This window comes from Acipenser ruthenus, chromosome 5 (assembly GCF_902713425.1).
Source record: "Acipenser ruthenus chromosome 5, fAciRut3.2 maternal haplotype, whole genome shotgun sequence".
Taxonomy (NCBI): Eukaryota; Metazoa; Chordata; class Actinopteri; order Acipenseriformes; family Acipenseridae; genus Acipenser; species Acipenser ruthenus.
The window spans coordinates 3,933,569-3,957,756 of NC_081193.1; the positions used below are offsets into that span (position 1 = coordinate 3,933,569).

The following is a 24,188-nucleotide window of genomic DNA, read 5'->3' on the forward strand; positions in this document are numbered from 1 at the left end:
CAATAACATTATGTTCCATATTGTAAAGGTATAAATTCTGCACTGTACACAATAACAGGGTTCATATACTTTTTCAACATCAAAATTCCATACTTTTTCCAAACTTCTATTTGTTTTTCCCAGACTTGTGTTTCAGTTCGTTTCTACTAGTTATCCACATAGGCGGGCAGCCGCAGAGCATAATAGGTTTTCGATCCAGAGCAGAAGTTGCACCTGGTTTTTTAAAAGTATTTGTCAGAATCAGGAGGTGCAGATCTAGCAAGAGACAATGCAGGAATGCAAAATAGATTTTATACACAATCTAAGAAATGTCCAATATTTGAGAACTACGTTGCATTATTTACAAAGAGAATATAAAAAGTTGTATACCAAAATAGGATAGTATAATGGTACCGACAGTATACTTACAGTATACTACTTTTTTGTAAGGGAAGATATTGGATTGTGATCCAGACTTCTTTATACCCTGTTAAACATTGAACACTATGGGAGGTGAAAAATAACAAGAATAAAATAACAAATGTGCATGCATTATATATTAAAATGTGTAAGTGTCATATATTAAACACACAAGTCAAATACTAAATACAGTACACCCTCGCTATAACAACCCTGTTTGGGTCCAAAGCCTTTTGTTCGCTATAGTAAAAGGACAACCCAAAACGAACAATATAAACTGCTGGAGTAAGTTAAGGAAGTCACCTTGGATAAAGGCATTATCTAAATTATTAATAATATTAGTACTGTTTTTATTCTTTGATTGTCTTTATTATTACATTATTTGTCACTACTACCGATAATAATAATAATAATAATAATAATAATAATAATAATAATAATAGCAATGAGATTGTTAATAAAAGTAGAATTACAAGTACAGTACCTATTTGTGGCTGCATCCAGTATTGTAGCTATATCCCCCCCCCCAAAAAAGTGCATCAACAAAATTTCAGTTTTGTTTCAATTTCAAATGTTAATTTAAATTGTGATTCCTTATTAAAAGAAAAAAAAACACATCAACGTTGCTTTGCCGTGCCGGTTTCATAGAGCTGTACGAGCCAACATCAGCAGCAGTATGTTTTTTTTTTAAATCAGTATTTAAATCGAATAATGAAGGCCATATAGTGAGGATGTAAATATCTACACTCGGCTGACGGTTTGGACCAGAGACAGTTGCTGCACTCGGTACTTTAAGTTACAAGCAAGCACCATACATTTAAAATAAAATTATCGGTACATTTTATTAATCACATTAAAGAAATGAAAAAAGCGATGTTAACATGCTACGTTTATACACACCACAGGGGCTACAGAAAGCGTTTTTTTTTTTTTTTGTGTAATCTGAGTCGGTGATAATAACTATTGTATTCAATTTTTTTTCCTGGGTTGGGAAATAACGTTAATGATTTAATAAAGGTAACAACAAGACAACACAGTGTTTATTTTGGGCAGCGGAGTACAGTAGCTTGTAATTCCAGTCTGTAACTTTGTTTAAAAAAATCATAGCCTTCAATATAAACGTATATATTTTACCCTTCATTTGACTGGAGCAGACAGTCACGTGACATATACCAGTGCACTGATTGGATGGGATTGCTCGAGTTGTCAGGGGTGTTACACGTGGCAATCCTTGCGGGATTTGGTCGCAAGCATTATAATTGCTACTAGTAAACTGTCTAGACAGTTGCCGATTAGCTGCTGACCCGCTTGAAAGCATGTCGAAAAATCACACAAAACCCACGGTAAAAAGTATACCATATAAAAAGTGGAAGCCAGCTTCTCTTTTTTTACTTCCCCTTTCTGCTTCCCACTTCATCTTAAATGTCAAACCGCAACTTGGTTCCTTTTCATAAACCCCAACCTGCTCCTTCTAAATGTCCAACATGCTTTTGCACTGAACACACAGGCAAAATAACCTTGGAAGTACAAGAGTAACTTACTGCGTAAAGGTAAGACATTGAAAGCGAGTTTTCTTTAATTTCATTTTATTTTTAAATGAAAATACATGTTTGCCTGCAAATGCCAAAATGAATGTGTTAAGGACTTAAGTGCGCTGGTGTGCAGTGGAGGCTTTGTAGTAAATACCAAGTTTCAGCATTTTAATAAAAAATAAATACAATTCTGTTAATTCTTACACAACTTTAACACAAAAAAAATTTAAATGTAGTATAAACAATGATCAGTAAACGCTGGAAAATGTTTGCTAATTATTACGTTTCTACTAAACTACAATAATGTTGTTACGCAATACATACGGTAATACGGTTGACATAGCATCAGGAACCATGACCAATATTTAATTTTTCAAACACTTGCTCCTGTAATTATATATATACAGTGCCTTGCAAAAGTATTCAGACCCCTGACCAATTCTCTCATATTACTGAATTACAAATGGTACATTGAAATTTTGTTCTGTTTGATATTTTATTTTAAAACACTGAAACTCAAAATCAAGTATTGTAAGGTGACATTGGTTTTATGTTGGGAAATATTTTTAAGAAAAATAAAAAACTGAAATATCTTGCTTGCATAAGTATTCAACCCCCTCACATTAATATTTGGTAGAGCCACCTTTCGCTGCAATAACAGCTTTGAGTCTTTTGGGGTAAGTATGTACCAGCTTTGCACACAGTGTCGGAGTGATTTTGGCCCATTCTTCTTGGCAGATTTGCTCCAGGTTGTTCAGGTTGGTTGGACGACGCTTGTGGACCGCAATTTTCAAATAGTGCCACAAATTCTCAATGGGATTGAGATCAGGACTTTGAATGGGCCACTGTAGGACATTCACCTTTTTGTTCTTGAGCCACTCCAATGTTGCTTTGGCCTTGTGCTTGGGATCATTGTCCTGCTGAAAGGTGAATTTCCTCCCAAGCTTCAGTTTTTTAGCGGACTGAAGCAGGTTCTCTTGCAGTATTTCCCTGTATTTTGCTCCATCCATTCTTCCTTCAATTTTAACAAGATGCCCAGTCCCTGCTGATGAGAAGCATCCCCACAGCATGATGCTGCCACCACCATACTTCACTGTAGGGATGGTGTGTCTTGAGGCATGGGCAGTGTTAGGTTTGCGCCACACATAGCGCTTTGAGTTTTGGCCAAAAAGCTCTATCTTGGTCTCATCTGACCACAAAACTTTTCCCACATCACAGCTGGGTCACTCTCATGCTTTCTGGCAAACTCCAGACGTGCTTTCAGATGGTACTTTTTGAGTAACAGCTTCTTTCTTGCCACCCTCTCATACAGGCCAGTGTTATGCAGAGCTCTTGATATGGTTGACTGGTGCACCATTACTCCACTCCCAGCCACTCTGAACTCTGTAGCTCCTTCAAAGTGATTGTTGGCTTCTCTCACAAGTCTCTTTCTTGTTTGAGCACTGAGTTTTGAGGGACGGCCTTTTCTTGGCAGTGCCTGGGTGGTGTGATGCAGCTTCCACTTCCTGATTACACTATGTAACACAATTTTTGTTCCTGGGTAGTAAGTGTTATTTCCTAATTGCTTATGCCTCAAAAGTATAGAAAATGGCTATTATTCCCCACAAACTTTGCTTTTGTGACCAGGACAGTGATATTTTGAAATTTACCTATTTCCAATGAGAAAACGGGCAAATTTGTGTCTTTTCGTTCACATAAAGTCCGAAAAAAACAACATATGAATCCACATTAACATGTATTTATACTAAAGTAACACAAAAATGACTACAAAAGATTTAAAAGTGAGTAGTTTTTCGAGATTTACGATTATACTGTAAATCACTTTCACGAATCAGCCCCCAAATGTAGTCTCCCATCATGTTCTCGTTATACTGTCCTTCATTGATAGCTCATCCAGGAGCCTCAAAGCCGTGCTGCTCCATAATGGTAACAAGTACCCGTCTCTTCCCCTGGCTCACTCGGTGCACCTCAAAGAGGATTACAACAGCATCAAGACCTTGCTGGACGCCTTGAAGTATGATGAGTACGGCTGGGACGCCCGGAAGGTGCTGATGCCACCACTGCACATCAAATTGGGCCTTATGAAACAATTTGTCAGAGCTCTAGATAAGGAGTCGGCAGCCTTCAAGTACCTTCAAGACTTCTTCCCTAAGCTGTCTGAGGTAAAGGTCAAAGCTGGTGTCTTTGTCGGACCACAGATAAAGAAGATCCTGGAGTGCAATGAATTCCCCAAGAAGCTCACTAGTAAGGAGAAAGCGGCTTGGAACAGCTTTGTCGCAGTGGTTCGGGGCTTCCTGGGCAATCACAAGGCCGAAAACTATGTGGAGCTGGTTGAGACTCTGGTGAAGAACTACGGCACAATGGGCTGTAGGATGTCCCTCAAAGTCCATATCTGACTTCATGTGAACGAAAAGACACAAATTTGCCCGTTTTCTCATTGGAAATAGGTAAATTTGAAAATATCACTGTCCTAGTCACAAAAGCAAAGTTTGTGGGGAATAATAGCCATTTTCTATACTTTTGAGGCATAAGCAATTAGGAAATAACACTTACTACCCAGGAACCAAAAAAATAAATAAAAAAATTGTTACACGGTGTTATTGATCCAACTGTGCTCACTGGGATATCCAAACACTTGGATATTATTTTGTACCCTTTCCCTAATCTATGCATTTGTATTACTTTATCTCTAACTTCTGTAGAATGCTCTTTGGTCTTCATTTTCCTTCAGATTCACAGCTTGACCAATGACCCTTCAACAGTGAGGTTTTTATCCATAAAATGTGACAGCAACTTCAATGGTTCACAGGTGGAGGCCAATGGTAAGGTAATTGTGTCCTCGTTAGGGCAATTTCTTTCATCGGGTGTAAACTGGGAGCTTCCACAGCACAGGTTGAATACTTATGCAAGCAAGATATTTCAGTTTTTTATTTACCTTAAAAATATTTCCCAACATTATTATTATTATTATTATTTATTTCTTAGCAGACGCCCTTATCCAGGGCGACTTACAAGATATCACATTATTTTTACATACAATTACCCATTTACAGTTGGGTTTTTACTGGAGCAATCTAGGTAAAGTACCTTGCTCAAGGGTACAGCAGCAGTGTCCCCGACCTGGGATTGAACCCAAGACCCTTCGGCCAAGAGTCCAGAGCCCTAACCACTACTCCACACTGCTGCCCTCATAAAAACATAAAACCAATGTCACCTTACAATAACTGATTTTGAGTTTCAGTGTTTTAAAATATCAAACAGAATGAAATTTCAATGTACCATTTGTAATTCAGTAATATGAGAGAATTGGTCAGGGGTCTGAATACTTTTGTAAGGCGCTGTATATATGTGTGTGTGTGTGTGTGTTGGGAAGCCAGCAATGAGCTACCGAAAATACTGTTAAGCCCTGTATTTGTAATCTTTGTTGGATTTATCATAGAGTAATTTTTGTTTGGCTGCACACAAAATTAATTTTCCATTTTGTTTAGGGTACTGCAAGAACCCAAGTGTCTTCCCAGTCGTTTTTCATTGGTCAATGTCATTTTTAACGCACGTCAAATTGGATCAAATCGAACTTGTTTCGATTCCGTAGTTGACGTATCACCGTCGTACGACAGTGTGCAAGGAGCAATAGGGAATGCACATGATTGTTTTTTCTGTTTAGACGCACGTTAAATTCGGATGCGTTATCGGATCCAGTGTGCAAAGGCCTTTAGTGTTAATGTTGTTTTAACCGTCACTCCTTCAAACCTCAGGACTTTTCAAACAGGTTTCCTAGTGGCTGCTAGTATTATTATATCCAGTCCACTATTGCTTGCTCTGCAGTCCTTTTTTCAAAAAAACCCTGAGCTTTTTTCTTTTAACAAACAACGTTACACATTTTCAAATCAATAAATATTTTGTTTTTATTAGTGCAATGAAGTTTTAGTGTTGGTAGATGAAATGGTTTTGCTTTTTTAATACAGAAATGTATTGATAAGGAAATTCAATAAGAAATGTATTGCACATCATTGGAATCAAGTTAAAATCGGTGTGCTTGCCTACATCCAAGATGCCATAGTGGACACCTCCTTTTGCACCTGCTGAGAAAGAAAAGTATCATATTTAACACACATGTTTCACTTGCAATTCTGAAGTTCTGTAGTTCTATCGTGTTTTATAGTACCTTTATACAGCACGTGGACTGACTACAGTGTGATGACATGATTTATAATGCTGCTTTTTTGTTTTGGAGTAACCAAGTTCTGTGTAAACTTCATATTATGGATGAGGCAAATGAACCCCAACAGAAAAGTATATTTGTGCAACATAACCACTGCTGATCCCAAAACTCCACCATAACACTTGAGTGCAGTTATGGTATTTAAGTTAGATATGAGGGGAAGTTCAGGGGCGCAGAAACAAAGCCGGCTCTAGGAGGATTACCTGGGCTGTTGCACAACATCAGCTATGTAGTGTAAATCCAGTCTGGTTATCCAGGCCAGCGTACAGTTATAAACAGTATGGTACAGCCAGTGGTACCTGTTCAAATTAACAATGTGCCTAAAAAAGTATTAGGAGTTAAATGAAATTAATGCATAGCCAAAATACTAGATTTTGTGCATCTTCATATTTGTAACTGTAATGTTTTAGTCTGGAAAAAATATAATTTTAGTAAAGTCTATCAGTTTGTTGGTTTATGCATAGAATACTGATCAGTTACATTTAAATATACAAACTAAGGCAAAAACTTCACAGAAAGAGCTTTATGTTAAACCCGTGTCCTTTACCTTATTGAGCTCTGGAAAAAGCTCCAGGACTGCAATATCCAACAGAACGTATGTCAGCTGCAAAATAAATTAATACAGAAGAAGCAACAGTGAATATTTGCACAACTGCATGCATTCTCAATCCATACACAAAGTCTTAAAGAGCTGTTCATTCTACAGTCATCATGTTTATTAAACAAACTTGGCGAGCATCAAGGTTTACGAATTCTCTATCTAGGCTTTCTGTCAGCAGCTTTGTCTCACAGTGAAATCAATAGAGGCCAGGTGCCTCCTGCAGCACATAACCTGACCTGTCCTCACTGTATAGCAACATGTCTGAGAAACAGTGCTTTCTTTTCAAAACTAAAAACTGCTAGAAAAAAAGGAATGCCCGACAGGGTGTGTGTTATTACTTATGTAACATGAACAGTATTATTTGTATTTAAAAAAAATTCAAATAAGACCAATAAATGTGGACATTTATGTTTTGCTTTTTAATTGTAAACTGATGAAAATGATGCACAGTAACTCTGCAGTGCCATTCTTTGCCACACACCTCTTCCTTTACATCTGCTGTAACCGGTGCTAACAAAGTGGCCCTGGAGTGTAGATAAAATAAATCCTGTTTTTAAACCACGTATTTAAAACACACCTGTTTGTTCAGCACTGGTTGTTGTAACCCATCAAACAGCAGTCTTACACCTTCATATTTAGCCTCTTCGCCAATGCATTTCACAATGAAATCTGAAAGCAAAACCATTCAAGAGGTTTTTACAGGAAATTTCAAATGATGTCCCACATATCTGCTGTTGAAAGCGAGACACTAGACACTAGGGGCTGTGGCAATGTTTTTTCCACATTACCTACAATCCGAAGGGGATAATCATGGGAAACAGCTGTAGTGAATATGAAGGTAATAATATCAAAGGGTGTCGTTTTATCTGAAGCTGTCAGTCAATTTCCCTTACTTTTCTGCTAATATGAAACCTGGAACTACAACCGATTGAGGGGAAAGACCCAGAGCAGCAATGAATTTGTAATCCTACTTATTATAAAGGGCAGGATTCTCCAAAAAATCGTGTTTTACCTTAGAAACACTTTTAATAACTTACTGAGAACACCAAAATCAGGAGTAAATGAACCAATCCGTAATATTACTACTACTTTTGTCACAACGACCTTCTTTTTGCACAAACCTGGAATGTAGTTCATCATTTCCTCAAATGTCTTTTTTGCTCTTTTTTGTTTGTCTTCACAAGAGCGAGGTTCACTGTTCTCACAAAACACAGCATCTGAAATATAAAAAGTAACACATTTTGAACACAGTATGGTTAGCATGGTTAGCACATTTGATCACAGACTAACACTATGCTATGTACAGTTTAGATAAAATGGTTCGTTGAAGTTTATTTGGGAGGTGGATCTTGGGTAAAACTTTACAAAGTAGATATAAAATGATCACTTACAAGCATTTGAAATAAAGAAAAAAACTTCTGCCAATAATCCAGGACAAGAGAAAACCTACTGCTCATTAAGATTTTTGTATCATTGCTATACTTGCTTCATGCCTTTTTAATACAGCAACACTGATAACCTGTTATAGCTGTGTGTTAAACATTGATGAGTAAATTCCTTAAAATGCCATTTACCCTGATCTGCACTCACCCCTCAACTTTTCTTATTACATATACAAACTTTCTGATCAGTTCTAAGAGCACAGACCAGATATATAGAATTGTTAAATCATAAATCTACTTTGAGCACAGTGTAGGTGGTGAGGCTGAAATTGTTCTCCTTGGTTTAAAGATCACCAATAATCTCACATTTCACTGATAAAAGCTTATAAGCTTAAATACGCATGCACATGACTCATTAGGGCTGAATACTGAATGACTGAATACTGTTCAATTTATAACATTCATGCTTCTCTTAGCAGTAGCATGTTTTTGTAAAACTGCCCCAGTGCATGGTGTAGTTTGTTCTCAGGTACAGTCACAGGTCAGAAGTACAGCTTTACAGGTTTATAGCTGCCCATCTTTCTGGCTCATTTGGAGTACTTTACACTCTGTGACAAACAAGAAATAAAAACGCTATGACTATGTACAGAAGACACTATAAGCAAGTAAAAAGCTCCAGTTCCACTTGTTGTAAGCCTGTATGGCCACGATTCAGGTCAGTAAGATGGAAACGTTTCTTTAATACCATTCTCAAATCCTACAAGCAGGGTTTTCCCAGGTTTTTTCTATTTTCTACTCACTGGTGACTAATCCTTTCATAAACTTTGGTCACTGGAGAACTTCAGTATTGGTAGAAAACTCCAGAGTCCTCAAGGGGTGCTATGCATCCTGTTTTTATTCCAGCTGTACCTTACATTACTAATATAGCTAGATAGACAGATATACACTGTTGTGTAATAGATTACTCATGCATCATAACATAATGTATTTTGTTTCTTCGTTTATTTTGTAACTTTTGCAATATAACATGGCAATAAAACACATAACATTGCACTAACACAGAAAGATTCCAGTATCACTTGTATAGCCTACCAAGTGCTTTTCATATAAAAATATAAATCCTATTCATTTCAGGTTCTCTAATTAAAAGGTATAGTGCAATATATTACAGCTGTTACAAGGCAGTAACTCAAATCTTATTTAAAAAACAGAAGTGTGTGGTATAGAGTAACATCCCATTCCTTTCTAATGTAGTCAGTTACTTATTTTCTGACAAAATACTTGTTTCTTTTCAATAACACCGTGTAACACTTTTTTTTTTTGGTTCCTGGGTAGTAAGTGTTATTTCCTAATTGCTTATGCCTCAAAAGTATAGAAAATGGCTATTATTCCCCACAAACTTTGCTTTTGTGACCAGGACAGTAATATTTTGAAATGTACCTATTTCCAATGAGAAAATGGGCGAATTTGTGTCTTTTCGTTCACATGAAGTCAGGAAAAAACAACATATGAATCCAAATTAACATGTATTTATACTAAAGTAATACAAAAATGACTATAAAAGATTTAGAAGTGAGTAGTTTTTCGAGATTTACAATTATACTGCAAATCACTTTCACGAATCAGCCCCCAAATGTAGTCTCCCATCATGTTCTCGTTATACTGTCCTTGGTAGTGGCGTTCAAAGTCCAGTATATCCTGGTGGAAGCGCTCGCCTTGCTCCTCTGAGTACACTCCCATGTTCTCCTTGAATTTATCAAGATGAGCATCAAGGATATGGACTTTGAGGGACATCCTACAGCCCATTGTGCCGTAGTTCTCCACCAGAGTCTCAACCAGCTCCACATAGTTTTTGGCCTTGTGATTGCCCAGGAAGCCCCGAACCACTGCGACAAAGCTGTTCCAAGCCGCTTTCTCCTTACTAGTGAGCTTCTTGGGGAATTCATTGCACTCCAGAATCTTCTTTATCTGTGGTCCGACGAAGACATCGGCTTTGACCTTTGCCTCAGACAGCTTAGGGAAAGAAGTCTTGAAGGTACTTGAAGGCTGCCGACTCCTTATCTAGAGCTCTGACAAATTGTTTCATAAGGCCCAATTAGATGTGCAGTTGTGGCATCAGCACCTTCCGGGGGTCCTCCAGTGGCTCCCACTTGACGTTGTTCCTCCCCACAGAGAACTCGGTTCGCTGTGGCCAGTCCCGCCTGTGGTAGTGCGCCTTGGTGTCCCTGCTGTCCCAAAGGCAAAGATAGCAGGGAAACTTGGTAAAACCGCCTTGGAGACCCATCAGGAATGCCACCATTTTGAAGTCTCCTATGACCTCCCAGCCGTACTCATCATACTTCAAGGCGTCCAGCAAGGTCTTGATGCTGTTGTAATCCTCTTTGAGGTGCACCGAGTGAGCCAGGGGAAGAGACGGGTACTTGTTACCATTATGGAGCAGCACGGCTTTGAGGCTCCTGGATGAGCTGTCAATGAAGAGGCGCCACTCATTCTGGTTACAGGCGATTCCGATTGCCTCGAACAGACTGGTCACATTGTGGCAGAAGCAGAGCCCATCTTGACGGGTGAAGAAGCTGGAAAAAGGTTGGCGACGCTTCCTCTGATCTGCGACTTGCACACTTTCATCCAACAAGTTCCACTGCTTGAGCCTAGACGTCAAAAGCTCGGCATTGGACTTGGTGAGACCAAGAGCTCTAATCAAGTCGTTGAGGTCTTTTTGGTTGGGGTAGTATGGGTTTCTCTCCTCAGCTCCACCTCTGAAATTGTCATCTGGATCTACAACGTCTTCCTCGCTCTCTGACTTGCTGCTCTCTTCTAGAGACGGCTGCTCTCTCTCCGGAGGAGTGGGTACGGGGAGCTCATGGCAGTGTGGCACCGGGGCGATGGATGAAGGAAGGTCTGGATATGTGATAGCAGGTGTATTCTTGCCAGTCCGACGTTTGGAAGGGTCCACCATGCAGAAGTAGCAGCTGCTTGAGTGGTCAGTGGGTTCCCGCCAAATTCTTGGGATAGCGAACTTCATGGCTCTCTCTTCCCCTCTGTACCATCTGTCACAAAGACGGCCAGAGTGGGTGGCGTCAGACCAGAAAGGAATACACAGACAGAGACGGTGGTGATGATGAGCCGAGTGCAATGGTGGCACTCAGCGTTTATTAACAAATAAAAGGTTTTAAACGGTACACAAAACAGGACACAGCACTATACGCCAAAGTAAAAAGACAAACAAAACGCACTAAACACAAACGGTGCACGGAGACAAACAAACACGGTGAGTACACACACTTATCTTTACTTTTAATGATTTTAACTCTCCTCTCTCTCTCTCCCGTTCTCCTCTTCCGAACACCTAACCCTGAGTGACTAAAAATGTGCCTATTTATACTGTTGTGCTGGGATTCAATTACTAATTACACATATTACATTTAACCAGCACGTGAAGTGATTTGTGCCCTCCTCGTGCCTAAATACAAATCTACACTTTTTAAATACACGTGAAACACAGACCCGTTTATATCCCGTGTACCAATGACTTTACACCAACATTAACACACGCAACATACATACAACACATAACACACAAAATACACACAGGGGCGGGCACTTTACCACACATCCTACAAAAATACATTTATTTCACCCATGACTAATGTGTAAGAGATTCTCGCAACATTTTTCATATATGATATATTTTTTCAATAACATTGAAAATTGTAAAACATTTTAAAATTAAAAACTTTTACAATTTTAAAAATTAACAAATTTTATAACATAAAATTCCGAGCAACAATTGTCCATCTTACCTTCCAGAGTTTTTTTTGCAGTGCTCGCAGGTGAAATGAGGTGCCCAGGGTTTGTCTTGATCCCCGACAGGCATGCCGAAATGTGCCTTGTAGGCCTCACACATCTTAGCAGATTCTTCTACGGAGTACTTTTTCGCTCTTGTCTTGATAAATTGGCCGCAGACATAGCAAAATGCGTCTGCCGGATGCTTGCAGCCTCTTGATGCCATCTCAGAAAAACGCAGATATGTATCCACTTAGGCAGATGGAACGAAACTGAACTGGTGGGCTTAAGGCCCCTGTATTTATACTACTATTTATATTACTGGGAAGTTCTAGAAAGTTCTAGAAGTTACTCCAAGTTTACTCAGCACTGAATCTATCTGGAATGTTCTGGAAAATAGGTAAATTTCAAAATATCACTGTCCTGGTCACAAAAGCAAAGTTTGTGGGGAATAATAGCCATGTTCTATACTTTTGAGGCATAAGCAATTAGGAAATAACACTTACTACCCAGGAACCAAAAAAAAAAAAAAAATTGTTACACGGTGTAATCAATGAGAGTGAGGAGTGACATTTTAAAGCAATGCACGTTTGACTAATCAGACCGTTCTTACAATGCGTGACATCCAAAACAATAGCAGACCCTCCTTAACTACAATACGATGAAACCAACTGGTACAGCACAGTGAGGTTTGATTTAAACCCATGTCATTGTTGAAAAAAAAAAAAAGACAGGGTCCAGTGGATTATTTTCAAAAATCCAGTAATAGCACAACTATCATAAGATGCCACCTCTATTAGTGCTGTAAACACAGCCACTGCACAATGGAGCCCTGACAGCTGAAGAGCTTGTATACAATCAAGTTAGTAATTTAAAGTTTTGTAACATAAGCGTTTATCTGGCAGTGAAACCTGCTGTTGACAAAGCAATGTGTAAAGAGAGTGTTTGAGAACTAAAACTAAAAACAGTGTAGCCTAGTGACAAGATCTGTGACTTGAAAGTCAGAATATATTTAAGCTCAGCCACTGACCTATTACCTGATCCTTACCAGGAACCAGACCTACATGAAACCTTTAAAATTACAGTAGTCTCCAGCTAAGAGAACACCACTCAGGAAGCAAGCGAAGTGTTCTCTAACATGGCTTCCTCTATAAGGAGCCCCAATCTTACAGTAAATATGTATTACTTGTCATGACACACATGCATCAACATATGAAATGAAAATAATATGTAAGAGAAAAGCAATAGGTTAGTGTATGTTAATAAACTATAATAAAAAAGTAACAGACAAACTAACATTAATAAACTGTCAAGCTAAATTAACACAGCACACCTACTCCCCGCAACTCACCAGAACGGGAAACACCAAATCGCTCGGTGACTTGTGCCTGATTCAGGTTTTTTTCAACTTTTTGTAACAAGAGAAACAGCGGCGCATTTTGCTATTTGTTTACATGCCATTTTTTAGCAATGAGGTGCACTCATGGAAATCAGAATACACAACAAGGCAATGATAAACAGAAAAACTGAATAAACCAATCAATGTTCCTCAAGACTCTCATGACAAGTCCGGTTTGAAAAGATTGAATAAACCATTTGAATTTAAGTTTGATGATGATGAGTGATCAGGTTACAAAACAGTACTGTATCCATTGTGAACTAATCCCTATCGGTGCCAAGAAGGTGTTCTTTTAAGCAAAGTTCCTGTTCCTTTAGCCGGAACATTTACAATGGGAAAAAAATCTGTTTCACCACCAGGTTGTTCTCTTAGCCGAAGCGTTCTCTTAGGGGGTGTTCCTATACGCAGAGTCTACTGTACAACAAAGTAAAAGCACCCCCTTGCAGATTCTTAGAACACCAGCCAACATCTCTATCCTTTTATTTCTTTTTTTAAATCTCAACTTGACAAAAGGATAATTCTAGGTGCATTCTAGAAATCTGCAGTACAGGTACCCACTAACATTTTGGGATCTAAAGAATTATACTGAAATGGTTTGAAACAATACCTCTTAAAAGAGTTATCATAGAGACAGCTCTGTGTTCCTGAAGGACCTGATCCAACTTGTACTGCAGGTAATAGTCAGTGTAGGTTTCAAGTGTGTTCTTGAAAAGCATTCGTCCGCCACTCAACAGGTGATGTAGCCAGTCAGGGATGTGAAAGACAACTCGCCCTATAATTCATAGGACGAAAATGAAAGACAACTCACTAAAATACTTTTTAAATGTAGTGTTTTGAAGTTATGGATTTCCTAGATGTTACTTACCGACATACATCAAGTAATCATAGACTCCCTCCACTGTTATCATCTCCATAAAGTAGTTTTGATTATATTTTTTCTCTGTACTGTCTGAGCGATTGGCGTTGTTTTTGAACAAGTCATTGAAAAGCTGAAACGCATTAAATGGGGGAGGTGGGTGGGAAAGAGACCATCAGTATATTTGATAGAAATGCAAACCACACATGATGGGGAAAAAATTTAATGTTCTAGCTTTAGTACTCTGTATTCTGGCAATCTGCATTCCATGCAAAATTCAATTAACTTACTATATAAATATTATACTGTAACAAATCCCATATTTCAGGATTTAAGTATGCATGTCTAACTTGCAGATTGGCAAACCCACCTTCTTATTGTTCTCTGAAGTTGGGCTTACAATGGTCAGTTCAGGCCTGCTTGGTTTAGGTTTTGGAGATTCACAGGAACTGAAGAAGGACACAATGAAAGGCTCTAAATGCTGCCCTTTCTGCAGATCAAGAGAAAGTAAGTAAGTATTAACACTAGGTGATACTATAAAGTGTCAACACAATGAACAAGTGGCATATCAAAATGTGTTCATGATTATTTTTTTATCAAAATAACATTATGGGGTAGAATGACAACTTAGTTGTCATAGTCGAATAGTCAAGGTAACAAATACCTTGACTAGGTCAACTAATCACCACTTTAAAACAAAAGTCAGTAAATCATGTCTTTGATCGTGTCTGGTGCTCTTTTTGTGAACGTACACTTTTGTAACACTTGTTTGCGCACTATATTTGAAACAGCTTGGATTTCTGTTTTAAACTGTTTATTTAATGTTCTTACATGTCATTATATTGAATGGATTTCAAAAGCAACTGCTATCTGTCCATCTGAAACCACACACTTTGGCATTGCTTTCCATTTCAATTCAAACAGCTGAATGCAATTAAAATACTTAGTCATCCACTATTACACACCATCACAACCAATCAGACCACTCTTTGGATTTCTGTAGTGTGTGAAATGGAAATAGTTTAAGTATACACTTCAAAACACACACACACACACATTACAATGTTGTAGTGTGCGATTAGTCAACTACGTTGCTACCCAAATCTAAACTATGAATTGTTTTTAGACTACACTTTCTCTACAAACATATGTATTACTAAATCCTTTTATTTGCTTTTGTGGGTCCTTACTTACATGCAAGCTCTGATGTACTGAGGTATATAGTTAATTTAGATTTCGTTTTTGCATGTGTATGTAACTTTCAGTTTGTTTATATGCTCTGAAAAATATTTTTCAAAAATAAAAACAACTGATCAGAAAAACAATAAAAAGTTATGAATTGCTCACAAAGAAATGACATTTTTGGGCATTAGTGGGTCTATAAACAAACATATAAACCAATCTAAGCACACTTACCTCTTTTATCAATTTGCCAGGTACAGCTTTTATCATTTTTCCTGCAGATTAAACAAAAACATGATTTTTCTATTATTGAAATCTAACTATTGAACTAACAACGAGCCTGTTTGATCATGTATGCAAGACTGTTTTTACATAAGTTTTCTATAATAATGTTATTTTATGTTTCAAATATAAGTACACAGAATAGCTGTACCTACCTAAATTGACATCTGGCAGCATTTTATCAAGAAACTGTGACTCACCCCCATTGGGGGATAAGAAATCTGCCAATAACTGGCTATTGCTCAACTCTGGATGCTGTAAAAGTTTCTAGAAAGAAAAACAGAACAATAATTTCAAATAGAAAGCTGTTTCTGCAAAACACAGTTACAAGTGCCTTTGAATCACCCAGGTTTAAAATGGTGCTTTACACTGGCAGTGTTTCATTGACTTGATTGTATCATGGCAACTTGAAATATAACAAGCACATGAGTCACTGGGGTCTGGTCCATGAAACTTCCATGACACATGTTTCTACAAGAAGTCAATGTGTTAAAACAAAGCCACAGAGAGGGGTGCTGGTAAGAGATAATTATTTAAATACTAAAAAGAGAAAAAGGAAGACTGTGTATGACTTGGATTGTTTTGACCACCCTTCTGGCGGATTAACCTGGATTGTATGAGAACCTGAACTGTGTTTGAACCCTATATTGATTATCAAGGCTTTGGATTGTCCCATAACAATACAGGCACCGCCCGGTTAAATCAAACTGACAGTCTTGTGGTTACTGTTGATCTCAGAGAGGAGTGGGAACAAAGTGAAAATATACTACAGCTGAGTGTATTTGTTACAAAAAAAAAAATACATATACACACACATATAATATATATATATATATATATATATATATATATATATATATATATATATATATATATATATATATATATATATATATAACCATATTATTCTCTAATAAAAGGTTGATTCAACTGGCCTAAAGGCTAAATACTGTAACAGCTTCCTCTCTAAGGCGCTCCAATGTTACAGTACAATGCCATTACTTATTGGTAATACCTGCAGGTACTCCTGGAACTCTTCCCTCTTCGACTGTAAGAACTCATAGTTCTTGGGTCCAATAATTCTTTTAGAGGGAAGCTGAGTGTCTGAAAATGAGCCTATGAAACAGATAATAGTTGAAAACATTATTTTGTTTTATGGACCATGTAGTATGTCAGCCACACACATCTGCCACACCTTGGATAAAAACAAGTTAAAAATAAAGAAGTTCACAACACATAGCAGAACAGTTCATAACAAATGCTAGACAAAGTTTATTATTATTATTATTTGTTTATTTAGCAGACGCCTTTATCCAAGGCGACTTACAGAGACTAGGGTGTGTGAACTAAGCATCAGCTGCAGAGTCACTTACAACTACGTCTCACCCGAAAGACGGAGCACAAGGAGGTGAAGTGACTTGCTCAGGGTCACGCAATGAGTCAGTGGCTGAGGTGGGATTTGAACTGGGGACCTTCTGGTTACAAGCCCTTTTCTTTAACCACTGGACCACACAGCCTCCAATCATATGTTTAATCATATGTCAAGCAACTTAAGATTTTTAAGTCTCAAGATCTTGTGCTAATGAATGTCCATAGCAAATTACCATGATTGGTCACAGTAGATATGTCTAAACATGGAAGTGTGTTATATGTACAGATGTATACTTTAATTTAATAATTTAAAAAGTGTGAAAACAATAAAACCAGTTAATTACCATGAAATTCTGTCAGTTTTGATTCCAAGACATAGAATTCCAGGTATCTTCTGTATACAGACCAGTGTTCAGTTTCATGACCCACTGAAAGAGAGAAACATGTAGACTTTTTTTTAAGATAACAGGAAATACAAATTCCAACTAAAAACTTACTGAACAAGTATTGTTAATGTGTGATCATTTCAATTTCAAATAAATCAGCCATTTAGCTGTCTGATTTCTATTTCACTAGGTAATTAACCAACACAAGAAATAAACAAGAAGATTTGTTGAGAAAATAAAAGTACTTCTCATGAGTACCAGCATGCAATCAGTGCATCTTTATTACAATGTGGTGACCTCCTTTGGATTTCAGTATACAAAATGTAGAGGGTTAGGTCGGCCAGGGTGTCCTCGGCTCACCGCGCACCAGCGACCCCTGAAGTCTGGCCAGGCGCCTGTGGGCTTGCCTGTAAGCTGCCCAGAGCTGCGTTGCCCTCCGACGCTGTAGCTCTGAGGCGGCTGCACGATGAGTCTGAATAGTGTAAAGAAGCGGGCGGCTGACAGCACAAGCTTCGGAGGACAGCGTGTGTTCATCTTCGCCCCTCCCGAGTCAGCGCAAGGGTGGTAGTGGTGAGCTAAGCCTAAAAATAATTGGGCATTTCAAATTGGGGAGAAAATAATAAAAAAAACTAATTGGCAACGACTAAATTTAAAAAAAAAAAAAAAAGAAACGTTGCAGTACTGTTGCATTCTTAATTCTTTATTAAACACAGCTTCTCCAAGGGAGGCTGTTATCCTAATACAAGCATTATGTCTGATTTTTGTTTCTCATAAAGTTTACTGGGTTTAATGTGTTCATTCCCTCGAGTCCAGTGCATGAGTAAAAAATCCTTAAACCACTAGGAGTACTTCTCCCTCCTGAGCGTTTTTATAAGGCTTGAACGTGACAATATACACCCTAATTAAACAAAAAACAGTAGAACCGCTCCTGTAAGATATGAACCCCTCATTCACACAGGCTGCTACCAACTGGACGGTACTAATGGAAACTGATCAATGCACATTTTATTATGGGTCTAAAACAGTAAATTCAGCTCTTGGGAGGACAGAATGGATTAAATTGTTAGATAGAAAAAATTAAAAAGACGGTGCATTTCGGGATTCAGTTAGGTTTTTTCCATGCTGTCACTTCACGTAACTGCCCGGTTTAACCATGTTTTTTTTCATGACCAGTTCCCTTTTCTCACCTGCCTTCCTGTCATTCCGTTCCACATCTATGCAGAACACAGGAATCCGTTCTTTCTTAATGTCATCAAAGAAGTCCACATAGGGGATAGTTATGTTCCAGGCAGAGAGGTTCCGCGGAGTGCTTGGAGTGCTGATCCCCTCCACAGGCGAGTCGTCTTCAAGCACCATTATAGCTTCTTCAACCTTTTAAATGAAATATAATCACATTAGCATTCAAGAATGTCACGGTTTTCCTCTTAACTCCCAAGGGTTATATGCTGCTTGCTCCAAACTTTTCTGCCATTGTCATTAAATACTTCTGTAACTCACCGGGAAGCTCACATTAATTCTGCATTATTATAGCTTATTAGATACTACTTACAGCATGTAAACTGTGCTTTAGGCCAATAAGCTTTGAATAGCAAAATACATGTCGGAATCTCAACCTTAAACCAAGAATTACCCACCCTTCATTACTAAACAACCCATCACTTATTTTATCCTATAACAAGAACATAGTGAAAAGCTCTAACTTACCAAGTCATCCTCTCCTTCCGCTAAGCCGTAGGACGGAAGCATAGCCCCTTCCAGAGTGGTACTTTTAAACACTCCTTTTATTTTACTGCCAATCCGGCTTATCCCAAATGATTCTCCACGTTTAGAGGTGTTCCTAAACATTGCATACAACAAAACAAGCACACACACCTTAATATGGCTGCATTCTTTATAAAGACTTGCTTGTGCAAGCAGCAGCAGGGTGACAGGATGGGGCTGGGTGGGTGGAAGCATGGAAGGAAGTCTTTCTATAATTACACTGTTTAACCACAGTGGCAATCTACCTTCATTTGCAGAATTTAATAAGGGATATAATAGAAAATTAAAAGATTTTATGGTAGAAAACAAACGTTATACATGCAGTATAAATGCTGCAAGACCAAAAACAGGATATGATCCTTAAAAGAAAAAAAAATGCCTGGAGGGAGAAAGCCAGTGTCAGTCTGGCTCAATTAAAATCATACAATTTGGCTAAATGAGTCAAATGTTAATCTGTCATCACAATGCAAGCAACCCAGAGCCGTGTGGTCCCCGACGCTGTAGCTCTGAGGTGGCTGCATGACGGGCCTGCAGAGTGAAAAGAAGCGGACGGCTGACGACACACGTTTCGGAGGTTGTGTGTGTTCGTCTTCGTCTCTCCCGTGTTAGCGTGGGGGTTGCAGCGGTGAGCCAGGCTTAAAATTGGGCATTTCAAATTGGGGAGAAAATGGGGTAAAAAAAAACAATTGGCGATTCCAAATTTTTAAAAGTAAAATAAAATAAAAGGAAACTTCAATGGCATTTGTGGAATTCACACAATTTTAGCTCAGCACAACAAATCTTAGTAGAAACATTTAATAAATAATTGCATTTACGATCCTCAGAAACAGACAAAAAGCCCGGTTGCATCAGTTGTAAACCCAGGTAGCCACAATTAAGGTAAGTAAAATGTTACAAAGTTGTTACAAACCCCGCCTGCGTGTTTGATTCATCATATGGTTCTTTATGGGCGATAGCACAGTCCCTTCTTAATGACAAGAAAATGCCACTCACTGCCACAGCACTTTGAAGTCTGTTGTAAACCCATGTTGTGGTAAAAAAAAAAAAGGTCACGGTCGAATTGATTTCTTCAGGAATGATAGCGTTACAATCACACCATGCTACCTCTATTTGTGTTGTAAACACTGCCATGGTCTTATTTTGAAGAGAACAACAAATGCATATAATCTGACTGAACCCAACTATTTAAACTGACATTGTCCCACCATAAATAACACGTGTTCTATGATCTTATAGAAGAGAAAAAAGAAAACAAACCCAGAAACAAATCTCTCAGAAGCCTGCAAGGAATAATTCAACTAGAAATCAGCAGAAAAAAAAAAAAGAAAAGAATTCACCAAGTAACTCCAAATACAAATTGGATGTGGATGAAAACAGTTCCTCTCTGAGCTTTGAAAAGACTAACACAAAGAGAAAAGGGACAGCTAAACTGCTCACCTCACCTTTGCAACACAAAAACGGTTAATTATCATACAGGGAAAAGAGAAAGCATGTGCAACTAGATTTAATAAAACTGTAACACAGGTTGTTTCCTTTATATATGAATCAGAGCTGGTTATGCATGACACTTGAATGGCAACAGCCTTGGCGGAAATGCGTTGTACTAGTTAGAAAATCAAGTAAAGACACATGAGTTCAACACACTCCCAGCAGAGGTCACTATAGGGCAGAACAAGGATTGGGAAGACTAAGGAAGACATGGAAGAAATTACTGAAATGCTAACTACAAAAAGGAAAAGATGTGTAACAATATGAATAAGAATACAAAATTAATACAAGAAAAGGGAGAATAGTAGGTAGACAGATATATATTTACCACAAATGACAATACACACATTTCACATTAAATAAAAACCTACCGAGATCATAATACTGGCTATATTTGAGTTGTCGTGTTTGGTTTTGATAAAAATGTATTTTGACCATATTTATGAAGTATTTGAATACTGTGTAATACCTAAGACTCAAACTGTATTACATTAAACTAATAAAATCAATAACATTAGGAAAGAACAATTAATGAAAAGAAAGACAGAAATGGGTGCACAGGTAGTTAGTCTATAGCAAAAGAGCCAGCCGTCACTACAGCAAAACAGTTATGCAAGGTATGCATTAGAGCACATTTAAATTAATACTTTGTAATCACATCTCTTTTGGTGTCTGACACATGAACTCTAAAAACAATGCATGTTGGCCGCCCTTTACTTATAGAATAACGAAGGTTCAAAATCTCAAATTAACAAATACATATCTAAAACAGTAAATCACAAACGCTAGTGAAAAGGTAAAGAATATATATAATCTTCAATTAGTACAGGGGAACATGCTTCAGCAACCGGGCAAACACACATTCATATACGATACACATTACAAAGAAGCATGCAGGGTGGAGAGGGGCACATGGTTTGTAATGGACCCTGACTTACTTTAAAGCAGCAGGGAGAGATAGAAAAATGCCAGACGGGAGTGTTATAATTGATTGGACATGAGGGAAAACAGATGCAGATGAAGGCCCTGGGCTCATGGTGGCAGCCTGTGCTACGGATGAAGGTTCAGTGCCCTGCATATAATCCTGATCAGAGCTAGTGCAACATGTCCAAGTGGCAGCAGTCATTCGTGAGAGAAAGACAGACAGACAGACAGACAGACAGACAGACATTAGCTCAAAGGCCTGCATTCATCGACAGGGTTGCTTAGCAGTCACTCAGGCCTGCATTTTGTTTCTTTTCGACCAGTTTCAAAAAACATGCTGCCTTCATAACAGAATAAAAAAAAATAAAAGTAACGTACTAGAAATGTGATGGGTATGACCAATATTACCAGGTTCGACTGGTTGAAATGGAAATTGAACCAATTTCAATGAGCCATCCCTTTGGGGTGGGGTAATATCATTGTTCTGCAGTATACTTTACATTTCCTAAAGTTTACCTGCTAGGGGTTTAGTTTAATGATCTAAAATGCGGCTTAAAATTTATAAATCTGATTTCATATGTTGTGTGTTATGTATTGTTTTTTGTTAATCTGTGGGTCTATAAATCAACCCTGGGATAAATTCCCATCTGGATTCATACAGAGTTCAACAGCAAGTGGTATTTTCAACTGCCACTGTCTGGATAATTAATAAAGGATCCATAGTGTTGGAATGTCAATATATAAAGCTGTCTGTAGTAATGGTTTACAACAGCAGGTAAAATGCTTCTCCTGTTTAGCAAAGATACAGTAACCTGAACCACTCAACATGTCAGTTGACAATTGCATTTTTGTAGTTTAAATAACATAATCAACTTGTTTATGTTGTAACTAGGGTTTAATTAATATCAGTATGCCTCTACTTCTAGTATACTTTGAAAATACCGTTCATTTTTAATCTGTTACAAAGGCAGTGTTAATCTTGCTTCCTGAACTGCATTCCAGCAAGTGCAGTTCCCCTGGGTGCAGTGTTAAAGTGGCAGCATGACAGTGCTCGTATCATGCAGTCGAGATACTTACCGGATATCATCCAAACTCACGCTATTTCTGCAATAACAGGCACAAGGAATTACAACTGGCTGAGAGCAAAGGTAACCCCACGATAAGACAAGACAAAGAGCACATTCATTTAAACAAGAACGTTTTGTAAATGAAAAGCTGCCCGTCTCCTCCAGAACGTGTGTATGTAGAGCTGCCCGTCTCCTTCAGAACGTGTGTATGTAGAGCTGCCCGTCTCCTTCAGAACGAGTGTATGCAGAGCTGCCTGTCTCCTCCCGAACATGTGTATGTAGAGCTGCCCGTCTCCTACCCAACATGTGTATGTAGAGCTGCCCGTCTCCTCCCCAACATGTGTATGTAGAGCTGCCCGTCTCCTTCAGAACGTGTGTATGCAGAGCTGCCCGTCTCCTCCCGAACATGTGTATGTAGAGCTGCCCGTCTCCTCCCCAACATGTGTATGTAGAGCTGCCCGTCTCCTCCCCAACATGTGTATGTAGAGCTGCCCGTCTCCTACCCAACATGTGTATGTAGAGCTGCCCGTCTCCTTCAGAACATGTGTATGTAGAGCTGCCCGTCTCCTCCCGAACATGTGTATGCAGAGCTGCCCGTCTCCTACCCAACATGTGTATGTAGAGCTGCCCGTCTCCTACCCAACATGTGTATGTAGAGCTGCCCGTCTCCTACCCAACATGTGTATGTAGAGCTGCCCGTCTCCTACCCAACATGTGTATGTAGAGCTGCCCGTCTCCTACCCAACATGTGTATGTAGAGCTGCCCGTCTCCTTCAGAACGTGTGTATGCAGAGCTGCCCGTCTCCTCCCGAACATGTGTATGTAGAGCTGCCCGTCTCCTCCCCAACATGTGTATGTAGAGCTGCCCGTCTCCTCCCCAACATGTGTATGTAGAGCTGCCCGTCTCCTACCCAACATGTGTATGTAGAGCTGCCCGTCTCCTTCAGAACATGTGTATGTAGAGCTGCCCGTCTCCTCCCGAACATGTGTATGCAGAGCTGCCTGTCTCCTCCCGAACATGTGTATGCAGAGCTGCCCGTCTCCTCCCGAACATGTGTATGTAGAGCTGCCCGTCTCCTACCCAACATGTGTATGTAGAGCTGCCCGTCTCCTACCCAACATGTGTATGTAGAGCTGCCCGTCTCCTACCCAACATGTGTATGTAGAGCTGCCCGTCTCCTACCCAACATGTGTATGTAGAGCTGCCCGTCTCCTACCCAACATGTGTATGTAGAGCTGCCCGTCTCCTACCCAACATGTGTATGTAGAGCTGCCCGTCTCCTCCCGAACATGTGTATGTAGAGCTGCCCGTCTCCTACCCAACATGTGTATGTAGAGCTGCCCATCTCCTACCGAACATGTGTATGTAGAGCTGCCCGTCTCTTACCCAACATGTGTATGTAGAGCTGCCCGTCTCCTACCCAACATGTGTATGTAGAGCTGCCCGTCTCCTACCCAACATGTGTATGTAGAGCTGCCCGTCATAAAAACAATTACCATAAACAGGGATTTTAAAAGTGTTAAAGAACGCTGGGGGAGAATTATTGTGGTCT

The 24,188-nt window shown here is 38.9% G+C and overlaps 1 protein-coding gene across 9 annotated transcripts in view; it reads right to left on the reverse strand.

Annotated features, from left to right (window-relative positions):
- Positions 1-5,810: 5,810 nt before the first annotated feature.
- snx14 (sorting nexin 14) overlaps positions 5,811-24,188 on the reverse strand; it is a 32,305-nt gene continuing 13,927 nt past the window's right edge. Inside the window, exons 17-32 of one of the 9 annotated variants that reach the window (XR_009328643.1) lie at positions 22,646-22,672; positions 21,583-21,738; positions 19,100-19,232; positions 18,583-18,766; positions 17,354-17,437; positions 16,654-16,754; positions 15,794-15,905; positions 15,591-15,631; positions 14,545-14,664; positions 14,184-14,307; positions 13,926-14,090; positions 7,876-7,971; positions 7,332-7,423; positions 6,701-6,757; positions 6,357-6,473; positions 5,811-6,013 (exon numbers count right to left, since the gene is read on the reverse strand). Coding sequence is in view for 8 of the 9 variants with exons in the window: in XM_059023544.1 (XP_058879527.1) it covers positions 5,972-6,013; positions 6,701-6,757; positions 7,332-7,423; positions 7,876-7,971; positions 13,926-14,090; positions 14,184-14,307; positions 14,545-14,664; positions 15,591-15,631; positions 15,794-15,905; positions 16,654-16,754; positions 17,354-17,437; positions 18,583-18,766; positions 19,100-19,232; positions 21,583-21,738; positions 22,646-22,672 (1,534 nt within the window). In the remaining variant the exon portion in view is untranslated. Of the gene's footprint in view, positions 6,014-6,356; positions 6,474-6,700; positions 6,758-7,331; positions 7,424-7,875; positions 7,972-13,925; positions 14,091-14,183; positions 14,308-14,544; positions 14,665-15,590; positions 15,632-15,793; positions 15,906-16,653; positions 16,755-17,353; positions 17,438-18,582; positions 18,767-19,099; positions 19,233-20,066; positions 20,169-21,582; positions 21,739-22,645; positions 22,673-24,188 lie in introns of all 9 variants that reach the window. The other 8 variants (XM_059023545.1, XM_034004293.3, XM_059023544.1 and 5 more) reach the window with 8 other exon arrangements.